This window comes from Halichoerus grypus, chromosome 2, assembly GCF_964656455.1.
Source record: "Halichoerus grypus chromosome 2, mHalGry1.hap1.1, whole genome shotgun sequence".
NCBI classification, from domain to species: Eukaryota; Metazoa; Chordata; class Mammalia; order Carnivora; family Phocidae; genus Halichoerus; species Halichoerus grypus.
In genome coordinates this window covers 152,819,078-152,836,173 of record NC_135713.1, presented here as the reverse complement: position 1 = coordinate 152,836,173, position 17,096 = coordinate 152,819,078, and the positions used below count along the sequence as shown (strand labels likewise).

The window sequence follows — 17,096 nt, the reverse complement described above, 5'->3', positions numbered from 1 at the left end:
ACTATATTACAGGACCAGTATAGCTAAAAAACTGTCAGCTACAGAGTTTCTAAGTGAACTCCTGAACCCTAAACCACCTTTCCCTTGGTTCCATGAAAGAGAAGTTTATTTCAAAAATTCACTTTAAGCCTTTTCTATTTTTGTTGCCTACTGCTCTTCGGTTCCACCTAAAATAATTCTATTTCTCATTTTAATATAAGCCAGCCCATCAGACACTAGCTTCTACTTCCAGGGTTACCTTTAGCGCTTCCACTTCATACTTCAGCCTTTGGTTGTCAGCCTGCAAGTCTCTGTTTCTTTGTTCAGCCTGTACCAGCTGGGCCTCCAGCTCTGCTTCCAGTTCTCTGCTGCCCTCCTGGAATTCAACTAGCTCATCCCGAGCTTCCTGGAAGCTGATGAGAGACATCGCGGGACAGAAGAGTTAGAGCAGGAACCACAGGGCCAGCCTGAAGATGATTACCCATCCGCTCAGTCATTTTGCCTGGATGCACCACCATACACCGTACTACACAATAAACACAGTCTGCTCTGCAGCTCTGATTCTAGAGTCGGGCTTCAGTGAAAGTGAGTTAAAAGGCCCAAAAGGGGGGGCGCCTGGGTGGCTCAGTCAGTTAAGTGTCTGCTTTCAGCTCAGGTCATGATCCTGGGTCCTGGGACCGAGCCCTGCATCGGGCTCCCTGCTCAGCGGGGAGTCTGCTTGTCCCTCTCCCTCTGCCCTGGCTCCTGCTCGCTCTCTCAAATAAATAAAGTCTTTTTAAAAAAATTAAAAAATGGGGCGCCTGGGTGGCTCAGTCGTTAAGCGTCTGCCTTCGGCTCAGGTCATGATCCCAGGGTCCTGGGATCAGGCCCCACATCGGGCTCCCTGCTCAGCGGGAAGCCTGCTTCTCCCTCTCCCACTCCCCCTGCTTGTGTTCCTGCTCTTGCTTTGTCTTTCTCTGTCAAATAAATAAAATCTTTAAAAAATAATAAAAAAATTAAAAAAAATTTTTAAAGGCCCAGAAGGACACATTTTATACACTCACTGCTAGATCTTTCTTATTTAAGGTGTAAATAAAGCACATATACTAATGCCACAAAGTAGTGTCATATTTAGATAAGTGTTTTTCAATACAGTTGCTTTCCTTTGTAATTCTGTTATTTTTTTAAGAGTTTTACCTATTTGAGAGAGAAAGAGAGAGCACATGCAGTGGGGTGGGGAGGGGCAGAGAAAGAGGGAGAGAGAATCCCAAGCAGACTCCCTGCTGAGCACGGGGAGCCCAGTGCAGGGCTCAATCCCAGGACCCTGATCATGACCTGAGCCGAAACCAAGAGTGGGACACTTAACCGACTAAGCCGCCCAGGAGGCCCTCTGTTATTTAATTTTATGCATTTAAAAGCGTTATTCTGAGAAGGGATCCAGAGGTTTCCCCAGCCTATTAAGGCATCTATGGCACAAAAAGATTAAGAAAACCCCTGCCACAGACAGACCCGTTCTAGATCCACTGGCACAATACAGTAACGACCTTCAACAATAACAATGAAACAGTGATAAAAGGTTTGATAAGGCTTAACAAGCTCTGTAAAACAAAGCAGGAAAATGTGTGTGTATGTTAGAGCACATTTTAAAAAAGAAATCCAAGGGCGCCTGGGTGGCTCAGTTGGTTAAGCAACTGCCTTCGGCTCAGGTCATGATCCTGGAGTCCCAGGATCGAGTCCTGAATCAGGCTCCCTGCTCAACAGGGAGTCTGCTTCTCCCTCTGACCCTCCCCCCTCTCATGTCCTCTCTCTCTCTCATTCTATCTCTCAAATAAATAAAATCTTAAAAAAAATAAAATAAAAAGAAATCTAAGACAAATTTTGGTGCTCAAAGGTTAAAGTTTCCCCAACTACTTAAAATAAGTGAGACCTTATAAAATGCTCCATAACCCCTGAAACTCCTCTCGCCCCCTTCACAGCTTCGCTGGTTCCTGACACTGACAACACTGGCCTGGAGAGAACTAGAGTCCGCTGTGCGTGCCCTTCACAGCTTACTGGAATCTCCAAAGACCACACAAGGAGGCGGAATCAGGGCACACACAGCAGGCCAAGGATGGCCAAACCCAATAAGCATAAAAGGAGGTAAACTACCAGAAGAAATCACAAATGTGAAGTTTTCTTACTGTTTTAATAATTTGAGTAATAAAGATTTATGGCATTTTCATACTATTTAAAGACAGCAATGCTATGACTATTTCCAGAATCCCAGCTTCAATAAGAAGTAAATAAACAAATAAATAAATAAATAATAAAATAATACATATGTTAGAGTTGGTATATTCCAAATACCCTCCCCTATTTTCAGGATGTTTTTCAATATTACCTTTGTTTATACTTCAAGGAAAGTTCCTTCCAGTAAGCAGTTTCCTCCTTTAAACTCGAAAAATTTGGTATATCTTCACCATCCATGATCAAGAAAGCCTGTGAAATATTAAAGACAAATTTTTAAGTTAAATAGAGAACAGGGGCACCTGGCTGTCTCAGTCCGCGGCAAGTGTAACTCTTAACCTTGGGGTTGTGAGTTCAAGCCCCACACTGGGCGGAGAGCTTACAATCAATCAACCAATGACAGCTATTAAAAATGAAATATACCATATGAAATTAAAAAATTTAAAAAACAAATAGAGAACACAGAAATCTAAATAAAAGTACAAAATCTGGGATATTAAATCAGCATTCTGGAGGGAGTTAAAGATGACAGATTCTGAGAATGAATAACCGGACACACAAATCACTTTACTGCCCCAACCTCAGGGCCCACCTGTACCGTGGATGACGTCAGGACAGGAGAACCCCAAAGTGCTCAGGTATAAAGGCACATGAGGTACTTTGGATGGAGGCACTAGGTTCCAAGTGAACTGGCCCCACAGAATCATCCTGCACCCTGGGCCCCAGCAGCTGGGTTACAGCCAGCTGGTCTTCTGGGAATCTGGTGACAGAAACAAGTTTATTGTTCAAGCTGATACTCCTACTGCATGTCCTTCCTTGCTGTACAATTGCTTCAAAAGACCTATCAGAAACATTTCATGCCAGGTGACCACACTAGCAAATCAGGTACCACATTCTGAATAATTTACGATTATTACATTTGTGAAAACTTAATTATCTTAAGTCCAAAGCTTCCTCCGTAAATTCACTAATCCCCAACTTCAATGTCCTCTCATCTTGGTTGCTCTCCCAAAGCACTGGGGGCGGGGGGGGGGGGCAGATTGGAATATCTATGACCTCACATTTGCACTGACCACCTAAAAACCCCAATTGGCCGGCCAGAAAATGAAATCCAAGGACACTGGGCTCACTCTACATTCATACCTAGAGCAAAACGTCTGCCTTCCCTCCGTTGTACAACCCCGTCCTGAAGCATCCCACTTTATATTCCAGCAATACTGTTCAAAATTGTCTTAACACGACATTCTGTTTCAGGTCTGGATGTTTCCTCTACCCGGAGTGGCTCTCCCTTCCTTGTGCATTTGGAAAGCTCCTACTTGTCCTTTAAAACCTAGCTGTCATCTTTTCCAGAAAGCCTTTCCTGCCCTAACCCAGACAGCACTGAAATCTCCTACACTCTTGCCTATCATTATACCCCACACTTGCTTTCCTGAAAAGACTTACCACACAGCAATGCATTTGCTTGAACTTGTGTCCCCGTTAGGCTGTGTATTATTCTTATTCCAACCCAGCACAGTGTCTGCACAACAGCGGATACTCAACAGTATTAGCTAAACTAAACCAAAACTGAATCAACCTAATCCATACCGGGCAGCAAGAACGAAAGACCAGCTTTAAAAGTAAATTAATAGAAACCCAGAGTTCACACAGCACAATCCACTCATAAAGGCTGAGCAAGAAGTCACAGACCGGAAACTCCTGCTTCAGGGTGAGTATGCCAAAGAGGTACGAGAGTGATTTCTCGCTGCATAATACTAAAGTATAACTTCATACACTTAGTTTGAAGCTGACTGCCGTGTTCTGTTTCAGCCGAGTCTTTCCTGACCACACCACCTTCTCTGACTTTTGGCACGTTAGTCAATCTTCCAATTATCTGCAATTACCAATCAGCCTATGAGTTCTTTGAAAAGAGGTGGAATCTTGACATGCTTTGCATTCCTTCATGGCACCAAGCGTAACACTTGGCTCAGAGAAAGTATTAATGCTTTCGAGCATTTACTGAGCAACTGCTACGTGTCAGACATTGTTAAGTATTGGACGAGTACTTAGTGCCTCAGGCAGGCCCCCCTCTAATGCCATCAGCCCTCCACTGGCACACTCCTGGCTGTATCACTCTACTCTTGGACATGCCCTCAGGGCCCACAGCACATGAAAATGTAAACCTCACGGAGGGTGGAGTCCTGCCCAGACTGGGCTCTAGGGTTCCGATTCTGCCATCCAACTCCTTAAGCCATCTGCTTAACCTCTCAAGGTCTCCGTTTTCTCATCTAATGAGAGACTGGACCCGATGACAGATTTCTTCAAGTCTGTGTACTGACTACTAAATATTACGGATCAATCTTACAATCCTATCCCTTCATCAAAGTTCCCAATTCCCATTCCATTTCCCCAGCTGTAGGGGTAATCTTACTTATAGCTACAATGTGTAGTAAGGTGTCAGTGAGGATGAGGCTGGTCCAGCAGAAGTATTTGTATTTCAAAAGATTATCCAAAACCGTTGAAGGCATCACCATGTGGTTTCAATAACTCTTGAGAGTTCCTGCCTCAGTCTCCTTGAGGGAAGGGGCAGATTTCATATTAACAATCCAGATGAAGATTTAATTACAGCACAGAGAGGCATCTCAAGGTGAGACAACCATCACTATGTCCCTTGAATGCTCTCCATAAGGTCTTTCTCAAAAACGCCCAAAAAATAAAATAAAATGTTGATTACATCTGAAGTCTATGAATCCAGCCCTAAAGAAGCTCATGGGCACGGGTCCTCAAATCTGGATAGAGGCACTCATTGTTTCAATACTGGCAACCACATATCAACGAGCAGCTCAAATACTGTTTCTGATACACAATCCAGTAAATTAGGGTTTTACAAAATGTTTTGAAGATCACAGGGACACAAGAAGCAAAGTTTGCTGCTACTTACTCTAGCTCAAATAAGAAATATTTATCGAAAAATAAAAGGCTAAGTCTCTCCAGCTAGTTCCTTGAAGGCAGGACCAGTGTCTTATTTATAAATCCCTCTGCATCACCAGAAACACAGAACACGGTAGAAATTCAACAAATGTTTGAAATGACTTATGACCTTTCTCTCATTATTCCCTCTTTACTTTCCAAAGTACTGCTTTCCTTTATTAAGATCTAAATTCCTATTTCAGGAATGGCGTAAGCAAAAAAACTTGTGGGTAGTTTATTTCTACCTCACAGTGCACCACCACGTATTAAATCAGGATTATAAAACCTATCATTCTCGGCTAGACAAAATTACCAGTCTGACGCACGCCAAGCCCCATCCACAGTCACTTAAAAAGCTCGATACAGGCCCCACCCCAAAGAATAGGGAGCGGAAGGGACTCACTGGGGAGAGCCTTGGAGACCCCACCACACACCTGCTACCTAAAATAATCACTGTCCAGCCCTTCGGTCTTAAATATAATTGGACAACCAAGAACCACCAGACAAATGAGAAAACCCAGGAGCATGAATAAGAAAATCCTACCACCTACCGAACTGAGAGGAAACAGGTAATTCAGACACATGAGAGAATTTTTTTCCTCCTGCAAGAACTCAGGAGGGTGACCTCCCACACACTTCCTGAGACAGTTACAGAAGGCAGAGAAAACCAAGACGGGGCAGCACGGGGTGCAAGAAACAGTGGCTCCAACTTATGACTGCAAGGAAAAGAAGTCCCCACCCTCAGCCAGATGGATGGCTCCAGGGAAAACGAGGAGTCCCACTTAACAGTCTGGAAAGCTGGATACATGAGGTTGTGATGAAAGCACATCACTCTTGTGTCAATAAGAAAAAAAACAAGTGGGGGCACCTGGCTGGATCAGTCAGGGGAGCGTGTGACTCTTGATCTCGGGGTCGTGAGTTCAAGCCCCATGTTGGGGGTAGAGATTACTTAAAAATAAAATCTTGAAAAACAGCAAGTGAAAACTCCAAAGAAATGAAAACACAGTATAAGAAGGTCCTGACCCTCACATACAACATTTTTAAATTAAATATCTCAAATCTAAAATTCTTATTTTGCTGATTTTATATTACTTTATGCATTTGAGACAAGTTCCATATTTTATAACCATCAGTGATTCTCCTATTTTTGGCCTTAAATTTGCCATAACTTTAGTGCGCTGCTCCTCTGTAAGGTTCTAGGATTTGGTGCACAGGTTTGTATTATTTTTTAAGCCTTTCTAAAAATTTTGTACTTTGATGATAATACTTCTCAGCCTTGGTCTTCTCAAAGTGAATATTTCTTGTCTTTGTAGCTTATAGTCACCTGGCAGCCATCTTGGTCCCTTAACTATGTCACTGTCATGCTTTGGACCTTCTCTAGATTACATATATGCCTTTCTGGAATTGGGTGACTGGTACCTCTTCAGTATAGCAATATTTTATTCACGGGGAGGATACTTTTAAAGTTTTCAGCACTCTTCCTGTTACTAGGCAGCAACTGCTAGTGGTGGATTGTGTGGTCCACAGGCCAGAATCCTTATGGAAGTTCATAATAACTATCAGATGCTATCCTTGCATCTAACATTTGTTTGAATGTATTTTAACGTGGAGCCAATCTTTCTACAAACTCTATTTGTAGAAAGATTGGCTCCACAGTTTTTAATCTAAAAATGTTATCATTCACATGCCCAATGTGAAACTTTCCTGGGTGAGGCTGCTCTGTTGACTTTGGCCCTTTATTCAGTATCAGAAGACTTACAAAGTAGTCATGACATTGAAGAGCACTTAGCTAAGCAGTATTCCCTAAGAATCTATCTGTTTACACTTCTGGGTGTACTATAAAGTATCCATTTACCCTTGATTTTTGTTGCTTAAATAGGGTCATATTCTTAACACAATCACCAGTGTTTCCATCAGTATTCCCTGATGACTCGGGTTATAAATAGACTTTCCTGCGAAACCTTTTCAATATCTAGCTCTATCTCTTGTGTCCTCCCTATCCAACTACTTAGTTCAGTGCCAAATAACGCTGGCAAAATTACTTTAATATGTGTTTTTATTTCACATGTGCATCTCCTATTTTCTTGCTGAATCTTATGCGAACTGAATGTTGACTCCAATTTTTCCAATTAACAGGCTACTTTTATTGGCCCCTCAAACAGTATAATCTACAACTGAAACCTTTTACTAAAATGACCATGATCTTTTCCAGAAGAAACCAATTAAAAACATTTAACCTGGGAACAAGGGGTAGAAGCAACACGGCATAGTAGTGGAGAGCTCAGACCCTAGGGCCAGACTCCTCTCTATTCAGTAGCCCGATGACCTTGGGCAAGTTACTCAACCTCTCTGTGCCTCTCCCTTCCTCACCTGCACAATGAGGATAAAAATTAAAATAGGGCTGTTATGAAAATTAGGGGAATTAATATTTGTAAAGTACTTAGTACAGAGCCTGGCACATAGTAAATGCTGCATAAATTTTATTAAATTGTGAAAAAAATATTAGTTCAGTAATGAACCTCTGAAGTATGACCACAAAATAAATGTGCTTCAGAATTTATAACATACAAATGATTCCTTAATCTCTTCCAGAAGCATAGTCCAGTGATACCACCATTCCTGAAAACATTTTTTAAAACCTCTTTTGGAATAGCCTTGAAGAGCCAGATTAAAAACTAAAAAAAAAAGTTATTTCTTTGTGGTCACACCTCATTTTTACTGCGTCCTGATTGATATTATCCAGCTTTTATCACTCTGATTTTATCCATCAGAAATACTCTTTCCAAAAATCAGAATTTTTCCAAATGCCCAAAATTTGCTACCACTGCAGATATTCAAACATCTTCTCTGGGCTGTAAAGACAGTCTGTTCAGTTTGCTTCAGGTTACAGTGGGAGGATGTGTTCACTGTGTTATTTGAAACTATGTAACTGGAGATATTAAGGCTATAGAAAGTTAGCCAATACGGAAAAATTCACTGCTAAAAAATTTTTTTAAAAAGCTTTAATGAGGGGCGCCTGGGTGGCTCAGTCGTTAAGCGTCTGCCTTCAGCTCAGGTCATGATCCCAGGGTCCTGGGATCGAGCCCCGCATCGGGCTCCCTGCTCAGCCGGGAGCCTGCTTCTCCCTCTCCCACTCCCCCTGTTTGTGTTTCCTCTCTAGCTGTCTCTCTCTCTGTGTCAAATAAATAAATAAAAAATCTTAAAAAAAAAAAAAGCTTTAATGATACATCGATAATCTTATGAGGCTGAAATGAAAGCAGAAATTATGTACTCTCCCCTGCTACCCAAATCTTCCCTCAAACCATGTCTCATACAGACAGGAGCATGGATCTTTCAAAAGTACGACAACTTCTACATGGGGCATTATCATACTGTATATGACCTTCAGATGGTCAGCAACTGACAAATCAATTCATTTGGGTGTAAAACAGCCTGTCCAAAATGTTATACTTGCCCACAAGCTACTTTTTGTGCAATGGTAAGAAAATGCATCTCCTATGATATTGCCATCCTATTAATAGTTGTAGTATCGACTGAGATTGACAGAGTTCTTCTGGAACTCACTGTAGAAGATACGTGCCTTTGAACCAAAATCATCTACTTCTCCCAAAGGTGACATTTACAGAATTTTTTCCTTTTCAAAGGTGATCACAAATACCATCTCCCTTTCAGCCCTGACCATCAAATTTCTTCTTCTACCTTACGAAGTGATCAGGAACTTATGTCAGAAGTCATTTTAAGCTTTAGTAACCACATTTATCTCAGCATGATTTAAAATGAGAATAAAAATAAGTTTTGCAGATGACATGAAAGCCAGATCTAAGGTTTTACTGAGGTTTCCACTTATTTTTTAATGTCCCTTATCCAACTTCAATTTATTTAACAAGTCTACACTGAACTGAAAAAGAACGGCTCGGTAAGATTTAGCAAATGCTGTGTGGACCAGGTCAACTTCTAACCAGGGCCAGCCCAAGGCTTTGTTACTTATAATCTCTCAATTTTAAATATTAGTTTTAATAAAAATTCAGAAGAGAGATCTTCCTCCGCTCCCCTTTACTTCTCTTCAACCCATGACTTAATGCTGCATGTACCGCACCTCATGATTTAGCAAAGCCATTACCCTATTTCAGAAGTGGATTAAGAGCAACACAATTTATCAGAACAATTAGCCAGCGACCCATGAACGTTTCAGACAGAGTAAGATTTTCTTTACGACCGAGTAGCAGTTCTTAACCCAGGTGAGTCTGCTCAAAAATATGTGAATGCATCTTCTTTCTACTAGCTTCTGGCATATTTTCGGCAAATCAAATTTTCTGCTGTGCTTTCTAGCTGAGAAGGGTATAAAAATCACACGCACACAGACACCGTAATTTCGAGGCTAGAGACGTAAATTCTGACCCAAACGAAGCCATTCACCAACTGGTAGAATCCAAACTACTGTATAAATCACTTCCTCCCCCCACCCACCCCACCCGGGCTCACTTTGCCCATCCGTCAAACGGAGGTAACAGAAACAGGCACAACCGCAGGGTGATGAGGCTCAAGAGACAGCAAGGAGTGTTCTGAAATGCGTCAAGGCGCCGCAGAATTGGAATGTAATTATCGGCACCGAAAGAACCCTCACTGCCTCGGCAAAACTTAAAAGGTTACCAGCAAAGAAAAAGAAAAAAAAAAAAAAAAAAAAAAAGGCGAGCACAGGCAACCCGAACCCGTCTGGGGACACTTTCGCGAACTCCAGGAGGGGCGGGAAGCCACGGGGGTGCCACCGGAGCCCGACGTGGGCCGCTTCCGCTGCAGCCCCCAGCGGGGAGAGGCCCCGAGAGCTGGGAACCCGAGCCGGCCGACAGCCCTGCCCGCCGACGGCGCTCGGAGGGAGGCGGGGGAGGGCTGGGCGCGCCGCTGCCACCAGCGCCCCGGCCCGGGCTGCCACGTCCCGGCCTGCGTCCGCGCACCCCTCGCCCCGGCCCGGGCCCCGGCCGCGGGGCTCGCTCCCCTCCGGCGGCTCCCCCCTCCCGTGGGCCACACCTCGGACCAGGGCGGGCAGGGGTGGGGGGGAGGCAGTTAGAGCGGTTGGAACAGTCGCCCCGGACCGGCCGCCCCCAGAGTCCGGGCCCGGCCCGACCCGGCGTCGCACCGGACCCGCGGGCCCGGCGGGCTCCCGGGGGACAGGCCTCGGCGCCGCCACCCGGCCCGGCCCCCTCGCCAGCGGCCCCGCACCGCCTGCTCACCTCCAATGTGTCAAAAGCGCATGTTCGCCGCCGCTCGAGCGACGTCTCCGCTCCGCTGGCCTGGCCAGGCCCGCCCAGCCGTTCAGCTCCGCTCCCCTCCGCAGCCCACAGCTCCACTCCGCACACCTCGGCGCCCGGCTCCTCCCCGACACGTCAGGGGCCGCCCGGGTGTCCGAGGCCATTCTGTGACGCACGGGGGCGGGGCCCGGAGCATGCGCGCCAGCGCGCGCGCGGCCGGGGCGGGGCCGCGGCCGGGATGGCGTCACGCGGGGGGCGGGGGCGGGCCGGGCCCGGCGCGCTGACGTCAGGCTGGCGGCGGCCTCTGCGCAGGCGCCCTCGGACCCCGCGGTTCCCCCGAAAACTCTGAGCGGTTTGGGGAAGTGACGCCCCCGGGGGGGGGGCGGGGGTGACACCCTCTCGCCTCCCCGTCTTTCAGCCAGCGATGTCCTTCGAGTGTCTATGTCTCAGGGCGCTCGTTTGTAACATGGCTCTCGGCTCCGATCTCACCTCGGAGCGCACCCCCGAGCACCCCGCAGAATATCAGGGGTATCCCCCTCCCCCTAGTCATTCCCGCTGAGACCTGCGTGGTGTTTACGGCACTCGCTCCAGCTGACATTGCATGCCCGGACTTGTCTTCCTCCGGCAGATTGTAAATTCCATGAGATCTGGACCCTCCTAGGTCTTTCTCATCCCAGCAGAGAGCTTGGACGCAAAGTGGGCGCTCAAATACTTGTTGATCGTTGAGGGGAATACAAATACATCCACTTATGTATTTTACATATCTAAGCGTATATTGATTTGTGGGTGTATCCCCCTGGGGCCCCTGAAGCCTGGCATCGTAGGGGACTTGAGAGGGAAGAGGGCTGAGGGGGTACTCAGCTCAGAAAGCGGAGAGATGAGGACGCCCGGGTGGCTCAGGCGTCAGGCGTCTGCCTTGGCTCAGGTCATGATCCCAGAGTCCTGGGATCGAGCCCCACACTGAGCCCCACATCGGGCTCCCTGCTGGGTGGGAAGCCTGCTTCTCCCTCTCCCACTCCCCCTGTTTGTGTTCCCTCTCTTGCTGTGTCTCTCCCTGTCAAGTAAATAAATAAGATCTTTAAAAAAAAATTTTTTTTAATTTTAAAAAAGAAATGAAAGGGGAGAGATGAGGATGAGCAACTGCTTGGGGAGCGGAAACTTGAACCGAGCTGTTTTAAAAAGCAACTCTAGGAACTTTTACTGCATAATGTGCAGTGTAGTTATCTCTGATGTCAGTGCTCTCGGGATTGGATCTGTGGGTTTTTTGGACATGATGATCATGTGAAAGACAGGCCTCAAGGCGAAAGAAAGGTGAGGTTGGGAGGTCCAGTTATGTTTTTGAGGAAATGGACCTAAATGGGAACAATGCAAGAATGATTGTAAGAGGTGTCCAAAGCAATAAAAATTGGGAGACTTGATGAATGGGGTTTGCAGGAAGGATGGTACCTTGAGCTAGACTCTGAAAGATAGAGGGTTGAAAAGTTCATGATAATGACAGGAAGAGTAGTGCCCTTTTGTTGTTGCCATGTGTATGCACTGGCAATTATGAGAAAGGCTTGGTTTGCCTAATTTAATCCATACAACGACCCTGTGAAATAGGTGCTATTATTTTTTTTTTTTTAAGGTTTTATTTATTTGACAGAGAGAAAGACAGCCAGAGAGGGAACACAAGCAGGGGGAGTGGGAGAAGGAGAAGCAGGCCTCCCGCGGAGCAGGGAGCCCGACGCAGGGCTCGATCCCAGGACCCTGGGACCATGACCCGGGCCGAAGGCAGACGCCCAATGACTGAGCCACCCAGGCGCCCCAATAGGTGCTGTTAAAATTCCCATTTTCCCAATGAGGAAACCGAGAGTCAGCAAAATGACATTGCCCAAGGTCAATCAACTAGAAAAAAAGAGGACTCAAGATCCAAACCCAGCTAGTCTGGATTGTTTAATTCCAGAAACCACACTGTTAAGCACTCCTATACTGCCACTCAATTAGGGGGTCTATTAATAATAACTACCATTTATTGGGCTAGAGCACTGTGCTAAATGCGTTAAATAAATTACCTCCCTCAGTCCTCACAAGCACCGGATTACATCGAGTATACATATATATTGCAAAACTGAGGCCCCGAGGAACTGGAATTTAAACCCAAGCAGGTCTTTGTCCAAGCCCAGTAACCTCGGGGACACTGCGGAAGCTCTTTCAGGATCTGGGGCTCTGCTTCCCTGGCCAGAAGCTGTGCTCTGACCGATGAGATCATAGGCAGAGAGGTAATTAGGCAGGGAGGCCTTCCTGTGGACCTCCTGCCAAGACCCAGCAGTCCCACCCCAGGGGAAACAACAAAGTCTGCAACTCTTGTCCCCGCCTCCTGGCTGAAGTCCTGGGAAATACACTGAGTCACTTAACGGCAGGCCAGGCCCTACAGAAAATGTTGGGGTCATCTTGCAGGCCACCAGCCCTCCTACCCAGTCTGGACCCAGAACTGGTGTCTGTCAGGGCTCCGTGCATTGGCTCCATCTCAATGAATGGCCTTTGCCTGGCAAGTCTCTCAATAATAGCAAAGCCCTTGACTGGTCTCCTTCCTCTGTGTTGTTGTGCTTTCTCCCAAGTCAGTGAACAACCTTTGCCCCACTCCCTACTTCCTGTATGCCCATCCAGGGGAAGTGAAGACTGAAAGCAGCCTCTAAGGGGAACAGAAGTTACAAAATTGGCTTTGTGAACATAAAAATGATGAGTGAGGTTGCTCCACCCTCTGCTTCCATGAACTCTTTAGTAGGGGTTTCCTGAGGCTTGGATCAAGCCAAAGGGGTCAATATCACAGTCCCTGAGAGTATGCACAAGCATCCCACCTTCCCTGCCATGCTCTCAGAGACTCAGGAAACAGAGGCCAGTTTCCACGGGGGGGTGGGGGTGGGGGTTTGACCACTTGGACACTAATGTAAATTCTAGCTAATGAGAATGCAGGACTCCAGCCACATCACACACAAAAGGTGGCACGGAACACACAATTCCAAGGAGATGGGGTCCATGGAACCCTCTGTTAAATCAGGCGAGCAGAGACCTCATAATCAAAGGTTCGATTCAGCCTAATCTCTCCATATCTTTTAGGCCAGTATTTTCTGCTGATCTTTAGGGCCATAGATCTCCTGTACCCAGGCTGGCCAAGGGACTCCCAAAGGCTGGCTGGTTACTAATGGCCTGCTGGATACATCGCCAGATGTCCCACCACCACCTCCATCTCGTGTCTGCACCCCAAACAAATCCTCCTTTTGCCCCATTTGAAATTTCCGAAATGAGTTTCATGTTTCTGGCAATAATGTCATCACTCCCCTAGTTATTAAAGCACAAGAGCCTCCTTAAGTCACCCTTCATTATCCCTTCCCCAGCTTTCATTTCACTCTTGAGGTCACCAAACTGCAAAGACCCTCCCATCATAAACTGTCTAAAAATCCATTTTCCCAGTATTTTCCTCCTGGATCTCCCCAGTTCAGAGTCTCCTATCTGTCTGTCCCTCCCTTCCCAAACTTCTCTCCCTTGAATTCCTTCTTGGTCCAGCCCAGCAGATGACACAGTCATCAGAATAACCTTTCTGAAATCCCTCTGTGTGCAGAGCATCCCTGGCTCCAAGACTTGTTTCAGCATCCTGCTGCCTTTGTGATAACATATAAACTACAAAGCCTAGCATTCAAGGCCTCCCAAAGCAACTCCATCCCACTTCTACAGTCTACTTCCTGCAGTTCACCAATCTGGGTCCAACCAGACCCTCCACTGTGTCCCCCAAACAGTTCCTTTCCTCTCTGGGCCTCTTATTGACTCCCACTGCCCTTTACTACAGCTGCTCCCTAAGCCTGGCCAGCCCACCTTCCTCTCTGCTTTTTGAAGTCTCATTCATATGCTACTTCCTCCAGGAAGCCTTCCCTGATACCTAAAGCCCCAAAATGAGTGCTCCTTCCTCTGTGTTCAAGCAGAAGCCCACATAGTTCATAGGAGACTTACTGAACATGGCCTTTTGGTCATGGAGGTGTCTGAGCTCCCCTCAAAGGAACCAAAGCTCACTGAGCACAGGGATAATATTGATTGTCCCACTATTCCCCAGCAACAGGCATTTAGCAAACAGTTAAGTGTGCTTCAATTAAAAGGGAAAGAATGAGTCCGTAGTTTGGTGGCTATAACTCCAAACGCAAGACTGACAGCACTTTCTGGAAAATGCCCCAAATTATGAGAAAAAATACCAGATAGAGAGACCTTCGCTAGTTCGAAAGGCTGACCTTAGGTGATGCCAGCTGATGAAGGACCTGGAATTCAGGTCATGGGCGATTATGGCTTTTCTGCAGCCCAAATCTTTTTTTTTTTTTTTTTTTTTAAGATTTTATTTATTTGACAGAGAGAGACACAGTGAGAGAGGGAACACAAGCAGGGGGAGTGGGAGAGGGAGAAGCAGGCTCCCGGCTGAGCAGGGAGCCCAATGCGGGGCTCGATCCCAGGACCCTGGGACCATGACCTGAGCCGAAGGCAGACGCTTAACGACTGAGCCACCCAGGCGCCCCATGCCCACATCTTAACCCCAGACTATACCATCTACAATCCCCAAAGCAACATCTTTTGCTTTTGTATTAAAAAAGAATAGTCATGGGGCACCTGGGTGGCTCAGTCGGTTAAGCGTCTGCCTTCGGCTCAGGTCATGATCCCAGGGTCCTAGGATCGAGCCCCACGTCCGCTCCTGCTCGGCGGGGAGTATGCTTCTCCCTCTGCCCTGCCACTCCCCCTGCTTGTGAGCACTCTCTCTCTCTCTGTCGAATAAATCAATAGAAGTTTTAACATAAATAAATAAAAAAGAATAGTCATAATAAAAATAGGGGATTTATTTAAAATTTATACTCTTGGGGGGTGGGAAGTATACTCTTGGACCTCGAGGTGAGAAGTAGTTTTCTAGAGAGAGGCAAGTCTTTCATTCATCAGCTCTGAGTTTAGTGTTTGCTCTGTTCTAGGCACTGTTCTCGGCCTTGGGCATTCAAGCACATCACTGTCAAAAGCACCCCCACTGCCATGGAGCTTATCATCTAATGGGGAAGACAGATAATAAGCAAATAGACAAATGTCTTTCTGTCCAATCATGAAAGATGCTAGGAAGAAACCTGCCCAGGACAAGAGGATAAGGTATGGCAGGAGCTGCTCCCTGAGTGAATATCGGGCTTAGTGTCACGGGAGTGATGGTCCTCCTCCATAAAATTGTCAGGACCCTTACGATAAAGGGTTGCTATATAAAATGCAACAGAGATGTGAAATTAAGAACATACTAATACATGCCAATGCCTTGATAAAGAAGCATATCCTACTTTCCATCACAGTGCCTAGCATAGAGTGGGCATTCGATAAATAAATTGGATGAAGGGCTTGCTAAGTGGTCTGCAGAATGCCCAGCCTCCAACCAGATGATAAATTCCCCCTTCTAAGACAAGGAATGGTAACCAGTTCATGTCTGATTCAAAACTGCCCACTTCTGCTTGGTCCCTGACCCTTGAGCAGAGAGCCATGAACAGCTGAGGGGGGCAGGGGTAACCCAGCACCACCTCAAAGAGAACAGTAAGTTCCATTTGATGTCTTTGTTGTATCCTCAGCGGCTCCTCGAACAAACCGAGCTCACCAAACTACTCAAAGCCATTCGCCCTTCTAAACCTCAGCTCTTCTGTCAGAATCTCTGTCCCCTCAATTCCAAACTCCCGCTGTCCATAAGTCAACAGAAAGGCAGGAATTGGGTATGATGACCGAGGTGGGGTCCAAACCTCCTTGCTGTTCTTTCCCTGTCCACGGTGTCTGTCTGAGGATACCACCTGCTTCTGGGTCCTTCACCCACGGCAGGCCTCCGCTGTAGCTTGCTGAGAAGGGGCCCTTGCAGGGGACGAGGACGATTCAGCCTGAGGCTATCACAGGCCTCCCTGTCAGAGTCCTGCTCTCGTACCTGGAAGGAAAGGGCCCTCCCTTGTCCTTATCCGGGAGGCAAACTGAGGTTCACGAGTTTTTGCTTGGCCTTTTTTTTTTTTTTCTCCCTATTAATGGAAGCTGCTATCCTGCCATGCTCCCATGAATCTCTTGGGGCTGCCCCAATTTCTTCCCCAGCAACCTACCTGAACTGTGGGCTTCCTCCCGTTCTGGAACTCTCTGCAGCCTCGTGGTGTTCCTGGCTCTGGAGCCTCCACTCCACCAAGCTTCTGTCTTCACTGTCAGCCCTGGCTCCCATCCAGCCCCTTGTGTCACTATCCACGCCCGAGTCCCAGCTGCCTTCCCAGGAAAGGAAGCACGACGCTGGTCATTGTTAGCTTGGCCACCACCTGGCAACCCCAAGGGCTGTTGACATCACACCTACATAAACAGTGTGACTGTCCCTAGACCAAAGCAAGACCTGCTCACATACCTTCACAGAGGCGAGGTGGCACTGGTTTTGCTCACTCCTAAACCATTCTAATGAAATGACAAGGCTGAAAAGAAACGAAGCATTTCTTACCAAGCTGAGCTGAGCGTATGGGGCAATCTCGGCCAAATTCCCATCACCAGGGAAGCCAGGGAGTCAGAGTTACCAGGACTGAATGATCATGCACGCAACCATTCAACAAACTGTCTTGAGTGCCCGCTCTGTTCTGGGCTCCGGGAAGAGAGCAGTTAAAGACACGACTCGCAGGAAAGAAAGGAACCAGAAAAGAAGGAACCATTAGCCCGCCAGGTAGTGGTAAG

The 17,096-nt window shown here is 46.7% G+C and overlaps 1 protein-coding gene across 3 annotated transcripts in view; it reads right to left on the bottom strand.

The window, feature by feature from the left end:
- The window catches only part of NDEL1 (nudE neurodevelopment protein 1 like 1), a 64,658-nt gene extending 54,130 nt beyond the window's left edge, over positions 1-10,528 (bottom strand). For 2 of the 3 annotated variants that reach the window (XM_078067907.1, XM_036094504.2), the window contains exons 1-3: positions 10,362-10,527; positions 2,339-2,436; positions 239-392 (exon numbers count right to left, since the gene is read on the bottom strand). In XM_078067907.1, coding sequence (XP_077924033.1) covers positions 239-392; positions 2,339-2,424 — 240 coding nt within the window. In that variant the 5' untranslated portion in view covers positions 2,425-2,436; positions 10,362-10,527. Of the gene's footprint in view, positions 1-238; positions 393-2,338; positions 2,437-10,361 lie in introns of all 3 variants that reach the window. The other variant, XM_078067906.1, reaches the window with a different exon arrangement.
- Positions 10,529-17,096: the final 6,568 nt, after the last annotated feature.